At 38.1% G+C, this 15,255-nt stretch overlaps 2 protein-coding genes across 4 annotated transcripts in view; one reads left to right on the plus strand and one right to left on the minus strand.

Moving 5' to 3' along the window:
* LOC109479512 (adenosine deaminase-like) overlaps window positions 1-9,195 on the plus strand; it is a 21,395-nt gene extending 12,200 nt beyond the window's left edge. For 2 of the 3 annotated variants that reach the window (XM_019781486.1, XM_019781488.1), the window contains exons 3-10: window positions 967-1,028; window positions 1,600-1,722; window positions 2,577-2,695; window positions 4,009-4,131; window positions 4,818-4,942; window positions 6,978-7,324; window positions 7,738-7,867; window positions 8,516-9,195. In XM_019781486.1, the coding sequence (XP_019637045.1) occupies window positions 967-1,028; window positions 1,600-1,722; window positions 2,577-2,695; window positions 4,009-4,131; window positions 4,818-4,942; window positions 6,978-7,324; window positions 7,738-7,867; window positions 8,516-8,605 (1,119 nt within the window). In that variant the 3' untranslated portion in view covers window positions 8,606-9,195. The remainder of the gene's footprint in view (window positions 1-966; window positions 1,029-1,599; window positions 1,723-2,576; window positions 2,696-4,008; window positions 4,132-4,817; window positions 4,943-6,977; window positions 7,325-7,737; window positions 7,868-8,515) is intronic. The other variant, XM_019781487.1, reaches the window with a different exon arrangement.
* Window positions 9,196-14,886: 5,691 nt separating this feature from the next.
* LOC109479452 (doublecortin domain-containing protein 2-like) overlaps window positions 14,887-15,255 on the minus strand; it is a 28,909-nt gene continuing 28,540 nt past the window's right edge. Inside the window, exon 12 of the mRNA XM_019781417.1 lies at window positions 14,887-14,972. Coding sequence (XP_019636976.1) covers window positions 14,887-14,972 — 86 coding nt within the window. The remainder of the gene's footprint in view (window positions 14,973-15,255) is intronic.

The following is a 15,255-nucleotide window of genomic DNA, read 5'->3' on the forward strand; positions in this document are numbered from 1 at the left end:
TGGTGCAATGCATACACTTTCTTTGCAGTCTCCATTCCACTCCGGTCCAATCCAATCCAAACCAAAACATACCAGGCCACACCCCCAATGCTAAGGAATTGGAATCATGTTGTAATCACGATCTGCATGTACTATTACAACAACAAGGAACTACGTCATGTCAAATGCATACATTTTCTAAAACATTCGCCAACTCTATAAGTGCTCTCTCAGGGTGCATTTTTAGATGCTGTTTTGAAATTTAAAGACATTAACTTAGGTTCAATGTTTAATGGATACTGTTGACTGCTAATACAATGTATATAGATATGTTACAAGATACATGCAGAAGGTCATATGTTGACCCTACTATCTATAACAGTAGCATGTATTTGAATTATGGAGTGTAATACTAGCTTTTGTTTTCTTGTTACCATAAACATATTGAAGGGTACGCTAGTCTCCACACGTAGCCACACTGAATGACGTTCCAGAATTTTCCACAACATTCTAGAGGAATTCCAATAATTCACATCTTCAGTTGTAAGACCACTAATGTAGTTATTTATTAATATGTACATAAAGTCATAAACATCTCATATGACAACCAAAATGTGAAAACGCCAAAAAGCAGTTACTCAAGCAACTGGATATGATTTTGAAAACGTCAGACGTTTCAGCTAGTATCCACTAGCTTTCGTCAGTGACTGAGAGACCAGAGGGGAAATGCAGGTTTATAAGCACAACCTTGCATATCAATCAATAGGTTGTGCTTATAAACCTGCATTTCCCCTCTGGTCTCTCAGTCACTGACCAAAGCTAGTGGATACTACCTGAAACGTCTGACGTTTTCAAAATCATATCCAGTTGCTTGAGTAACTGCTTTTTGGCGTATCGTATTACCTGGATGTCTAATCTTCATCGACGCAAAATGTGAAAAGTTTGCTGTTCAGAGGTGATCACTGCTCTTCCTTTCCTACCTGCTAGGTGGAGCTGCACCTGCATCTTGATGGAGCTGTGCGGCCTTCCACACTTCTGGAAGTCGCAAAGTGAGTGTTGGAAAATCATGAAAGTTTGTCAGCTCTTTGATATGGTTAATGTTCACCATATGTTCTGCTTGTAAAAAAAAGTTGCTAAGGCCACACCAATTTAATTTCTTGGTTAACGGATTCGCCTGCTTCATTTTTTTCTGATTTGCAAATAAAAATAAAAATTCAGAATCAACTGCAAAATGCTCATATTTTGCCCTGAACAGTTGTAAACAGTCCTTTTCTTCCTAGTTGTTACAGTTATTCCATCTTTCAATGCAATGGTATCATTAAAAGTTCAAAATTCATAGTTTAAATTTTGAACCAGCCTGGTGTGTTGACTTCATGGCTACTATCTTACCATTTTGGGCCATAATAGGATGCCTAGGCCTGTTTTTATTTTATTTTTTTTTCGCCCGCCCGCTCCATTATTTTTCTAGAAAATCCATTAACCAAGAAATTAAATTGGCGTTGCCTAATATAGAATTCAAAATTAATGTAAGACAAGTTTGTTTTTTTACTTTACTTTTAACTTTTAACTTTTACTTTTTAATATTTTTATGTAATTTGTTGATTTATTCCTACACCACAGGAAAAGAGGAATGCCGTTACCAGCTGACACAGTTGAGGGAATCCTCCCCTATGTCAGTATGGACAAACCAGAAAGCCTGGTAGCCATGATCAAAGTCTTCAAATTCTTCATCCCAATCATTCAGTAAGTGTACAAATGTCTTACAAATATGCAGTCCAACTTGCACAAATGTCCACCTCTATAACTTAATGAGGGACAGATTTTGTGAACTTAATTGGTTTTCCCTTTGCTAGCTTCATTCTAAAGTAGTGTTATTATGTTTACCGAAGGAAAACATATTGTTTTTACTCAGTTTCTTCCTCCTCTTCTGTTCCAAACACTAACCTCTGACCTGGCCAATGGCCTGATTTGTTGATGTCTGTCACCATGGTGACTGGTGTTGGGTTACATAATGTTGCAATTTCATAGTCTGCTCTACTCCTGTCACCATATACTAGTACAAATGTAGTACATGTATGTGAATGTGTTTGAGTAGGAATTAACAGGGCAGACCATGTCCAACGGTAAACATTATGCATTTGCTTTGCAAATGTTACTAGTAGTTTCATTTTTTTTGCAAGATTTATCATACATTGTATTTATGAAGGTTCTCCCCCAAAACACCCCTATGCTGGTTGAAAGACAGCTGCAGCAAAGGTGTCCAAATTACATAGGGGGTCCAAATCACAGCATAGGTGGCCTCAAACGGCCTTGCAATAACACGTACTGATGTAAGCATAAAGGACTTGCCCATGCAAGCCAACCACAATACAATACAGTCTGACAGTATATATGTAACGTATATGTGATATACAGTCAGTGTACTTATAGTATTGAAGGATGTGATCTTTGAAATCTGTGTCTCTGTCTTGTCTTGTCGCCATGTTTTTTGTATAAGACAATACCACTTGGTCGAATGGGAGTTCCATGTACCAAGTGGTCTTCTTAGACTCCTGGAGGTTGTAATACTGACTGTTTGTGTGCATTGTTTTGAACAGAGGAGATGGAGAAACCATCAAGAGGATGGCGTATGAGCTGTGTGAAGACCAGGCCAAACATGGAGTTCTGTACTTTGAGACTAGATACTGTCCACACTTCCTCACTCAGTCTAAACTAGGTAAGACAAAATCTAGACTAATTTCATGTGTTGGAAATGACAGTTTGTACTTGCCTCATAATGACTTCTACCAACACAGATTAGAGATAATTGGTAACATATACTTTGGCATGATAATTACCTCCGGGGGAGGAGACATCCTTCCGCCGAAGGGTTTTGTGAGAGATTTAGATTGTCATGTTCGCAGCTGTTTCTCGCGTTTGGGTGGACGGATTCTTTTGAGATTCGATATACGTTTTGCTATTGGGCTGCAGATGATGCACGTTCTTTTGTTTTTATTGTATATGTGTTTTCGGGCGTGAAAATGGTGCCTTTTGGTGGCCCCAAAACACCCCTTTGAGCGTGAAAGTGGTCACGACCGTTGACCTTTGGCGTGTTTAATCTATTCTCGATCTGGTCCACGTATATGACCCCTCACACAGAGAGGTGTCCGGTCTCGACAAATTCTTTGTTTAAAACCCTATATAAAAATATACAATAAAAAGCCCGGAGGTATAAAATCTCAGATTTTACTTGTTCTTCCTAGAATTAATTGTACCTAGAATTTAGGTACACTGCTCTACTAGCAGAAAGGCTATGGGAGTCTACCTTTACCTTTTTTTCCTAGGTCAGACCATATGGGACTGCCCAGCTCCCCCTACATTCTTCACAAAGACTCAGGCTAGCTCTAGGAGACTGATTAAGAAGCTCTTACTGCATGCCCCTCTGAAGAGATGTGAGTTAGCCGTCAGACGGCAAGAGTTAGTACATGGTTCAAAAAGTGGTTCAGATTTCTTGGTTTTGTTGGTTCCAAGAATATGCTGTTTGCTTCCCTTAAAGTTCTTTTTTGTTAAAAAAAAATGGTGTTTTTATTTTGATTTGTTGGTTCTCGTGATTCAGAAATGTGCTGTTATGAATTTGTTCTCTGGTTCAAAAACGTCCTGTTTTGAACTTGTAGGTTACTCTTTTTTCAGTTTGTCAATTTTTTGTATTGAACATTATGTTTACAATGTCATGCAGTTTTCTAACCAGTTCCATGTTCTTTATTAAACAGAATTCCAGTGACCATCTTTTAAAGTCCCAATGTTGATGTACATGTATGTTTATTGTAAGTTAATAATCCTAATGTTTTCAGTTTTTAGGGACATTGATAAAAGGCTTTTTAGTTAAAACAAGGAGCTTTGAAAATTCTTTTTAAACCTCCTTGGTTAAAAGTAATGCCTGAAATTTGACTAATGCCTCTTGTTTTTGGGTGAGGGTGCAAAGGTTTTAAAGGTCCTTTGTATCTGTGATCTACGTTGCAGTTGACGTTGATTTGTAACTTTTTCTTTCAGATCAAAAGAAGGAGTTAACCCCCACGGAGGTGGTTGAGTTGGTGAATGCAGGGTTAAATGAGGGCAGCAGGGATTTTGGAGTCAAGGCCAGGAGCATCCTTTGCCTCATCAGGGACAACCCAGGTATATGAGATAATAATTGTAAACTAAGAATTTGCATACATCTAATTTGCATAAATGGGACAAGTGGAATGTAGTTCAAAATCAGATTCAAGTTAAAGTTAAACTTTTGATACAACACAAAGAAGTTCTCTCACCTAGAGCTATTGTTTAACTAAACTTGCTATTAACTTAACTAACCTCATCTAACTTTAAACATGTAGCTACCAACCCAGTTGAACTTTCATGATTCAGATTCAAGTTAATTTTTTACAATGCAATCCTCTGTTGTTGTTTTTTTTGGCGATGTCTCAGGGAGGAGCCTAATGGTACAGTATTGTGTGGAATTCGCAAGAATTCTAGGAATTGCACAGGCATTTTGTCCACAGGCATGCGGAATGTCCGCAGGCATGCGGAATGTCCACAGGCATTTCTCTGACCCACATCTATGCCCACATTCCTGGAACCCTGAAGACCTGTCTGCCCCAGATGGCCCTACTTTCTGTGACCCTGGGGCTTGTTCACTATACACTCAGGGGAGGAGTGTACTGTATCTGTCTAGACTTAACAGGTACCAAGTCTTTCTCAAAATCATGAAATAATGGCAGTGCCATGCAAACAATAACCCTAACAGCAGCCACCGTCACCATGACAATGTATGTTTTAATTGCCAGTCTTGTTTAAGTTTGACAATTGTCTTTCATTTGCAGAATTCTCTACGGAGATGGTTCAGCTCTGCGATAGGTTCAGGAATCAGGGCGTGGTTGGTATCGATCTCGCGGGGAACGAAGTCGGCGATCTCGCGACCAACACGGAACACGTCAAGGCCTTTCAGGTTAGGCTGGGATTTACATACAACATGTGCTCATCTAAAAACATCCATAAAGTATAGAGAGCAGAAAAGAAAAGAAAGCCAAAAGTTTCTTTCCTAGAACAACATCACTACAGTATAGAACAAGCTACCACGTGATTGTTTTCCATACGGGTATAACCTTAAACTTTTCAAGTCTAAGGTCAACAAACATCTGTCCTCACTGACTGTACAGTAACCCCAAAACATTTGAGTGGCTCTCGTGAACCTTCATTGTTTTGTTGTGAACATGAAGTAAATAAAAAAAAAGATGATTTTAGAAGATTAGACCATTATGTTACATCCGGGCAAAGTGGAATTCTGGTTAAAGATTTCTGTCTTTTTTTACAGTCAGAATGTAGCACGTTGGTAGAACTTACTGTGCATATGCACGAAACCCGTTATTGTATTGTGCACATCTCTTAGACAAAATGCCTCGTTTTAAGGTCCTATTCTTACATCCCAGTTATAGTTTTCCAAAAAAGTAATGTTGTGTCAGAAAAGGTACCATCTGCAATGGCCAAATTTATTTGCTACCTACCTTGACTAAACATTCAACAAATACCGTGAAGAATCCAGGTTTAGTGCAGGCACAGTATGTTCTGCTGACATGCTGTTAAGGCCACACCAAGTAAATTTTATGGATGAGGTCCGCGCGCGCTTTGATTTTGGCCTGTTCCTAGAAAAAAAACACAAGAAATTCCGCTTCTTGTAACTACATGTATGACCAAAGAGTCACGACAGTGCCGCAAATCGTCAGATTGATATGAAACCCGTAACGCGAAAACAGGACAGGATGACAACTGCTGGTCCACCTGATTTATTGCTATTTTGATGATGAATAAAAGACTTCTTGCTTGTTACACTGTGTCACCTCATTCAATTTGTGTCCTAACATTTGTCATCTCCTAGTATATTTCTAATCTAGGCATCTTGTTTTTTAGGGCTTTCTTGTTTTTTTTCACCCTCTCGCATTAGATTTAGGGTCTCCAAAGGACGTCATCCATAAAATTTACTTGGTGTGGCCTAAGCTTGTGTACTGGCCATACTTTATTTGCATGACAATGTTTCTGTTCCACCATATAGTACCTGTAGCAGCCCAGACAAGCCATGTGGAGTCGTGGCAGAACAAAAGGCACAAACTGTCTTTTATACATGTGCTATAAAGTCATCAAAAGCTTATTATATGAATATTATAATCATTTTTAATTGTGCGCTTTTTTACCCAACATGCTTCTGTAATCCAGGTCTTTGCTGATCATACAGTCAATGTTGCAAACCTAATTTGAAATGCCAGAAAAAAAGTGGATATAAATGGATATAGATGATGTTTAAAAAAATGTAACATGGTCTTGTATCCAGATTTTTTAAAGAAAAGTTGGTGAATTATTTGTCAATCGTAATGATATGTACGTGGTACAGCTGAAGTGACTGCAAAAACCATGAACACAAAAGTACCACAAAAAAATCGAGAAATACAGTTTTCGATAACTTAAACCTTCCCCCTGATACCTGTTCCAATACAAATCTGGTGCCAATAGTTATGTTAGCCTGCTAAATGTTAAATTATCCTTTTTGCATAATGTTACAACAAAGAAATCAGCAAAGGCACCTGACATCAGAGATATTACACAATTCAAAAGTTATTACAAACAGTAATCTACAACCCAGATGATCTTTCTCTTGACTCGATGCAACTGCCTTTATCAATTTTATATTTACCGAAGAAAAACATATTGTTTTTGCTCAGTTTCCTCTTCTCCAAACACCAAAGGTCAATGTCCTGAACCAGACAGTCTATCACCATGGTAACTAGTGTTGGGTTACATCATGTTGCAATTTTATAGCAGGAGGGATTTAGACTCCTGTCTGGCCATATATATGAATGTGTTTGAGTAAGAATAAATGGAGCAGACCATATGTGAAAGTAAACATTATGCATTTGCTTTGCAAATGTTACCTTTCTAGTTACTAAAAGTAACATTCTGTTGTCTAAAAGATGTCCTGAATGTTTTACCAGGAAGCGAAGCGGCTGGGTATCCATCGTACGGTCCATGCGGGAGAGATCGGCGGTCCCGACAAGGTGGAGGAGGCCGTGTTCAAGATGGCAGCCGAGCGCGTCGGCCACGGTTACCACACCATCGCCGATCCACAGCTGTACGCTAAACTCAGGGACATGAACATGCATTTCGAGGTAGGCTTAGGCTATGTAGTGTTTAATATATCAAATTTGGCTCATTTTGTTGGAAATTTTAAGACATCTCACGTCAATTTTAATACCTTTTTGGCCACCATGCAGGTGTGTCCAGTATCCAGTTACATCACAGGTGCAGTCCCCCCAAACTATAAGGAACACCCAGCTCTCAGGTAACTACTCAAACATAGAATGACGCCTTTCTTTCTGCTGGTTTTGTGATAAATCTCTGTAGCTATCAGCTATACTGATGTCAGACTTGACAATTTTTTTTATGAATTCAAATTATGTAACATTTGCAAAGCAAATGCATAATGTTTACCTTTGCATATGGTCTGCTCTCAATGTTAATTCTTACTCAAACACATTCATATACATGGTCAGACAGGAGTCTAAATCCCTCCTGCTATAAAATTGCAACATGATGTATTAACCCAACACTAGTTACCATGGTAACAGACAGTCTGGTTCAGGTCATTGAGGTCACTGTTTGGAGAAGAAGAGGAAATTTAGCAAAAACAATATGTTTTCCTTTCGTAAACATAAAAAGTACCTGTTTACCATTTTGCGTTTTGTTGTTTGACAGTTTCGCTAAGGACGGTGCTAACTTCTCCATCAACTCTGACGACCCGAGCGTGTTCCGGACGCACTTGTCACGGGAATATTCCCTCATCCGAGAACACTGGAACTTTGACGACAAGCTGATTGGACAATTGGTATCACAAATTTTTATTTCTTTTCATACTTATATTTTTCCACAATCTAGTTTGCATGTCATACTATTTATTTATTTCTTGTTGCTATATTTCGAGACAGTTATACACTTGCTACCAGTCCAAAAGTTGGAAAGCAAGTAACTGTTTAATTTTTAAAAATGTTTGGGTATTGTGTGTGATTTTACTGTTTATTTATATCTTGTTGCTAACATCTGTGTCCATAATATCACCAGGGTCAATAATATCGCCACCTTGAGAAACAGTGTGCTTAAAGATATTTTACTGCAACATACTGCAACTTTTGGTATGCACTCCTTCACACATCAAATGTACATACCTAAGGTATGTTGCAGTAAAAATATCTTTAAGCACACTTTTTCTCAAGGTGGCGATATTATGGACCCTGGTGATATTATGGACACAGATGTTATATATTGAGACAGTTATACACTTGCTACCAGTCCAAAAGTTGGAAAGCAAGTAACTGTTTCTTTTTAGTTTCATTTGTAAAAATGCTTGGGTATTGTGTTTATAATTCTACTGTTTGTTTATTTATTTCTTGTTGCTTTATTTTGAGACAGTTCTACACTTGCCACCAGTGCAAAAGTTTGGAAAGCATGTTAATGTTTCTTTTTAATTTCTGTGCAGAATTTGAACGCTGCTGAAGCCTGCTTCCTACCACAAGACGAGAAAAACGAACTCATCAAGCAAGTCAAGGAGGCTCATGGGATACAGTGAAGAGGATTGTGGGATAGAAAATGTTGAATTTGGCTAAATCAGGGTTTTTTGTAGCTAGCTACAGCCATAGAAACATTTTACCTCACAAACTTGTACAAACTGCTTTTTATGCAGTGAATGAGCTGAATATACTTTATCCCAGTTTACTTTTAAGATGAAAAATTAAAAAAAGTCATAATTTTACAAATGTTTAAAATGCTTTATAGATTTTAATCATCACTAATAATAAGTTTTACTGAAAGTTGCCAAAGTTGTAAGATTTTTCCTACCCAAAATTTTCCTCACACCCTAACAGGTACTATTGTATCTAATCACAGCTATGCAAAATTTTATACTCTTATATTTCTGTAATTAGAGCTTATATATGTGGAAATTCCTGCATGGATTTTGCGTAACATTATATGAACCACACCTTTATTTTATCTTGAAATATCTAAAAGAATTTTGTAACATGGCAGCTTATTGGTGTATCCAGTCCAGGATGACACAGGGTAATGACCCAAGTACTGTAAATCACTTAATATTCGCAGTAGCAAAATTTCGCGGTCTGAAGAAAATGGACAAGTTTGTACTCTCCAAGCAGAGGTTGTGGGGGAATGATCGTTAGCTTTTTTAGCTTTTTTTTCGCTGATCCCACCAATGGTAGCCGGCGACCTTCTCTGGCTAATGGATACTGCCTGGCCAATTTGATACTGTCTTTTTGCCACTGAAAGGGATCTGCTTGGAGATTACAAGTTTGCAGAACTATGTATTGGCGATGAAGGCAGGTGCACAAGAAAGAAAGTTGGCAAATTATTTGTTTGGAGTAATGATAAATTTCTCAGTGTAATGGCCAAGTAGGTAGAGTGCTCGCCTTGCATTCGGTAGGTCATGAGTTCGATCCCGGCACCACACCACTACCAGAGGACTAGCCCCCTGCTGTAGTGACACATCTGTGTGGCCCAGAGTTACAGAAACGGAGATGGGCACCGCCATATGCAACCATGGTAATGGTTGTGGGGTGGAATGATAAATTTGCGGAACAGAAGTGACCGTGAAAACCGCAAATATATAAACGTGAATATCGAGTGATTTAAAGTATATAAGTTTGTGGGGTGGCTGAGTTTGGCATAGCTTTGACGTACATGCCATAACGGCCATCCCATATAAAGTACTATATGGGTCAATTACGGTAGTGTATGTAACAGTCAAAAACCAGGGCTCTAGCCAGCACCCATTTTTCCATCAATTGCTGGAACTTTGTGGCATGTGACGGAAATTTTTTCAAACCAATCCGTCAACCTTGACGGACAGAATTGACAAAAATCATGGGTAAAAATATTAAAACATCCAAAGGACCACCAACAACCACTCTCAACCCAATGATTTGCCTCTCAAAATTTGCCTGCGGTTCGATCATGAACCTTGGGCAATGGAAAAAGATTTTGAACTGGCTAGAGCCCTGGTCAAAACTGGCTGAGAAGACTCAAAGGACTGATAAAATCTGGTCTATGTGGACAGGTGGTCACTCAAGAGAATGTGTCAATGGGAAAAATTATCTTAGGGACCGCCAAAAGTGGTCACTTTGGCCAGGTGGTCCTTATGTAAAGGTGCTTACTTTTACGGGTTTTACTGTCACAAACTTTTATAGTTTTACACATTTCATGCAACAGTGTTTTTAGTTCATCCAGTAGCTTTTTAGTCATTGGAAAACTTTCTACCTCAGTTTTTCCAAACTGTCTTGTGCCTTCATAATTGTCGCAATTACTAGTATACACTTACCTTACGCACTTATGGCCACACCAATTTAATTTGTTGGTTCTCGGATTCGCCTCTTCATTTTTTTCTGATTTGCAAAAAAAAAGATTCTGGTTCTGAATCAACTCAAAAATGCTCATATTTTGCCCCCAACAGTTGAGGAAATTCCTTTTCTTCCTAGTTGTTACAGTTTTTTCCATCTATCAATGCAGTGGTTTGATTAAAAGTTCAAAATTTATACTTTAAATTTTAACCCAGCCTTTTTTGTTGACTTCATGGCTCGTATTGTAGCATTTGGGGCTATAATAGGATGCCTAGACCTGTTTTTATTTTTTTTTTTTCGCCCTGTCGCTTCATATTTTTTCTGAAAAAATCCGAGAACCAACAAATTAAATTGGTATGGCCTATTCACATAATATTATGCACTCTTGCCACACAAGTCATAGTTTAAGCTCTGTGCAAGACGTGTGGTAGACGCCAAGTTGCCTAGTGCGCAAGTCTCACCTTTGATATGGTGATTTCTTTTGTATATAATTTACAAGGCGACCTTTTTAAAGTTTACATTGGGTAAAGCCTGGGTGCCATCTGACTTGTAACGGCAGCCCCCAAAAAATTGGGGTTGTCTTTACAAATCGGATGGCACCCAGGCTAGTTCAGCTTATGGCTTCAGAAATAAACTGTGGCCCACCTTGGCCAGCTTAAGGCTTAACTCTTCTGAAATAAACAGGCAGTGTTGACGACAACCAAGTTCTTAAAGTTAAATATTGATGGGCAACCAAGCTTTACGCACTGGTCATCCTGACAAAGTAGTTCACACCCCTCTAACATCTGTGTCCATATCACCAGGGTCCTTGATATCGCCACCTTGAGAAACAGCGTGCTTAAAGATATTTTTACTGCAACATACTTTTGGTATGCACTCCTGCACACCTCAAATGTACATACCTAGGGTATGTCGCAGTAAAAATATCTTTAAGCACACTTTTTCTCAAGGTGGCGATATTATGGACCCTGGTGATATTATGGATACGGATGTTATAGCTTTTGTCAGTTTTGTGATGTTTTGTCAATGCACTGATGTATCTTTTTCATATCCAGATGAAATAAAAGACAATGAAATTCTTGTGCCTTGAGTGTGTACATGGTCATTTTCAAATTTCTTTTTGACAACTTCACATTTATTATGCAAAGTCCAACTACATGTAATTATTATTCAGAAATACCGGTAATAATACTCAATGTTCTGACATAACAGAATATTTTCACATTTACAGTACTCAGTATATACAATGTGAAGTTATCCAAGAATGAACCACTTTTTGGGGGTTCCTTTTCTGTACTTTCCTGTTTTCTTTCGTGGTAGAGAGAAGTATGAAAAGTTTATCTACAAAAATATGATATTAAGTCACTCTTGGGTGTATTACAAGCCAAATATTACGAAAATAACGTCAAATGACAGGAATGTAAAAACATGAACAACTTTATTTTACCTGAATAGCAAAATGTAATAGCCCAAAGCCCGATGACCAATCACCATCCATGTTCTAGTGTCGTCATCTTTAGTACAAACTTTTGTGCCACACTCCAGATTGAGGTGAGAATTTCCTTACTAACTCCCGTAGAATTTCACGTTTTATCCATTTGTTATCTCGTATACCATACGTAGAACACTCTAATGTATATCCTTGCTTACTTTTAGGATATTTCTGACAGACTTTTAAGTTTTACCAGTTTTTTTAGGGGTATTGCGTTCCTTCAACAACGTTCGTCAAAATATATAACTCTTACTTCATAAAGACAAAGTGTGCAGCATGCAAAAGTTATTTCTTGAAATTTCCAGTCAGAAATCCTTGAAACGAAAGTGCATGGCTGTTTTCCTGTGTTTTAAGGAATCTTTCAGAAAAAAAAAAAAACTTACGTAGCGCTGACAGGCATCGTACCCGTTGCGTAGCGTACAACCTCATGTTTTCGGTGGAATTTAGCGAAGCCTCCGCCTAGATGGAGTCGGGCTCTCGGTGCCTTCCTTTCCCGAGAAGAAATTACGGACAAGCCCAAACATTCTTCTTGAGAACATTCAGCAATTTTATTTTGTTTTAACTTTTAAATTTTTTGGTCTGTTATATGACATAATGAATTTATGACAGGAAGGGTGGTAAGTTTTCTAGTTCTTTTCTTTCGAACTGGAAAAATTCAGAACTTTTACTTGCAGCTTAGCAGCGCCGCCTAGATCATTAACAAGGAACTGCAGAACAAATTGACCGAATGCTGACTTATACAAGAAAGTTATAAACCACTTAAATCTCCTTGATTAACAGAAATGATATAATATTTAGCAAATATAATACCACCTTTGCCAGTCATGTGGTGCCTACAATTGTCGCTGCCTTGTGATATAAGTCGTCAACATACAGATGAAAAAAAAATACCGGGTACTTGTAACCTAGTTGTCAGCCTTCTTTTATAAAATTTTAAGATTAATATTGTGTAATGTAAAATATAATGATGATGTATGGTAAAGAAAACATTAAAAACATCAGAGGCAAGAAATTTTGACAGGGTGCGTTTATTAACAAGTGGTTGATCAACAGATGAAAAATGACACAATCATCAGTACAATAACTACTGAACAATCTTACACAAACATTTATGTACTACATAATTCTAATTAATCCTCCACTTGCCACTGATATATGTACAGAGAGTTGAAGGAATCTTGGGTAACCAGTTGGTAAAGTATATCAGGAAAAGGGTAAAACAAAGGATGGTGGGAAGGACTGTCAAGCACGTACCATATCATGGTAAGAGCTATCCAAAATTAGCATACATGTTCAAAACTGACTGTCAACGTCCTTAAAATTGAGTTTTAATAAATGCTCAAATGGCCGTGCAAGTTCATCTGTTCACATTAACTGAAGGTCCTGTATTGAAAAATACAAATATTACTTAGGATTCCAAGGATTTCAGAGGTTATTTTCTGGTGTAAAAGCATTGTGTGCATGGAATCCACAAATACAGAAAGGCTCACACCAAAATTAGTCTATATACTTTGCAATGGCTTAGACAAATACTGTTAGTTACAATTCTTACACATTTAAGTAACTCTACCGTATGTTTATGGCTATCTGTAAAGCTACATGTATGTACACAAAACTATGGCTATTTTCCTTTTTGAATCTATAATGTACAGTAAAATCTTCTTGAGTACCATAATTATTACGAAAAACTTCAAGTTACAATAAATGGCTAAATGGCAAAAAATGTGCAAGTCATGTAGTTAAAATGCCCCAAAAGACCTCTTGTCTATGTGGACAGGTGGTCACTATAGACAGGATGTGTCAAAGGGAAATTATCAAAGTGACCAATAAATGTTGGCCAGATGGTCTTAATGTAAAAGATTATGCCTACTTTCCACCAATGAATGAGCATAAAATATGCAACACCTGTATATACAAACTGTGATTGGCTAAAGCTTGACCAATCAGAAAAAATAAAACGATGAGTGAACTCAGAATCTAATTGGCAATCTTAGATTCATCAAATTGATGATCAATGTCAACTTTCAATGCAAAGTTTTTACAAATCTGTGCAAAAAAAAGATAAAAGGCTCTTCTTTCAAGAATTCTTCATTTCAAGTAAGATCAGCTCCATTGCTTGTCAATCATTCATATTTCTTTACCATCCAAGGACTTTCCTTATTTAGCACAAGTAAGGAAAATTTCTTCTTGAAACAAATGCAAGAAGCTCAATTTCACTGAAGTTGTGCTCATAGTGGGTTACCCAGTTTTTGAATCTCAAATTTTTGGTGAGTTGATATCTTTTCATTGAGTTCTTCTGCAAAGTAAACTAAAACAATCAAATCATAACCAATGTACATAAACCCTGCAGTTCTCCATTTGACTGATAGAGGGAGCAAATGTACAGCCATTGAAATTTTAAATCCAGTTTGTACAGTTTGCTATCATAACTTACAATGATACTGGCAATGCAAAAAAAAATATGGCTATACCTATTATTAATATAAACTTCTGGGGCAAGAATTGTACTTCCAGAGTTACTTTCAACTTCGTAACATTTTCACATCACCTTAAATTATGTACATTACAGTACAGTACAGTGTAAGACCAATTGGTAACACAGAGTAAGTTGTGCACAACAACAAAGGCAAGATGTTCAGTCATATTCACTTGGCCTGGCATGAAAAAAAAAACAACCGATTTTTCACTGATGTCTACCAGTTGTCTACCATGTATAATTCGTTTCAACACCAAGGGTGACCAGACTGTATTTTTGTACAAAAGGTGGATTTTCACAATTTCACTCCAAAATAATTTCTTCTATGTCTTTTATCACTCCATATATATGTACAAAGATAGTTAAAACCTTTTCATCTTGCTTTATCATCCAACAAACTGTTGTCTTCCGAAATCAGGACTTTTTCACATACCTCTTTGCGTATGTGTGTATTGCATCGTGGGTACATTACGTAATGTGGCTTGGATGGTTACACCGTAGTTGCCATGGGAACAAACCTATCGTGGCGGACTTTACGCCCCTTCCTCGGCGAGCTGCTCTTCGGTTTTATTCGCCTCCGGTCCGCCTGCCTTGTTGTTGAGCTCCTCTTGCTCCACCGCTTGTGGCGAGGGATTTCGTTCCGGACTTGCGGCCTTCTCCGGAGAGTTCGCTCTATCCGGGGTCGTGGGTTTCGAGGTGGGTGGGTTAGTGGGGGATGGGGATTTCGTGGGTGTGTTTGGGACGTCCCTCGTGGGTGATTTACTCGGAGAAGGGGAGTTTCGTTTGCTTTGGGACGAGGGGTTACGTTCATTCGGGGGCGGGGAGTTATTGTCGTTAGGGGGTGGGGAGTTACGGTCACTTGGGGGTGGGGTGTTTTCGTGGTTTAGGGGCGGGGAGGTACG

Source organism: Branchiostoma belcheri, unplaced genomic scaffold (genome assembly GCF_001625305.1).
Source record: "Branchiostoma belcheri isolate BF01 breed outbred unplaced genomic scaffold, Haploidv18h27 scaffold49, whole genome shotgun sequence".
Taxonomy (NCBI): domain Eukaryota; kingdom Metazoa; phylum Chordata; class Leptocardii; order Amphioxiformes; family Branchiostomatidae; genus Branchiostoma; species Branchiostoma belcheri.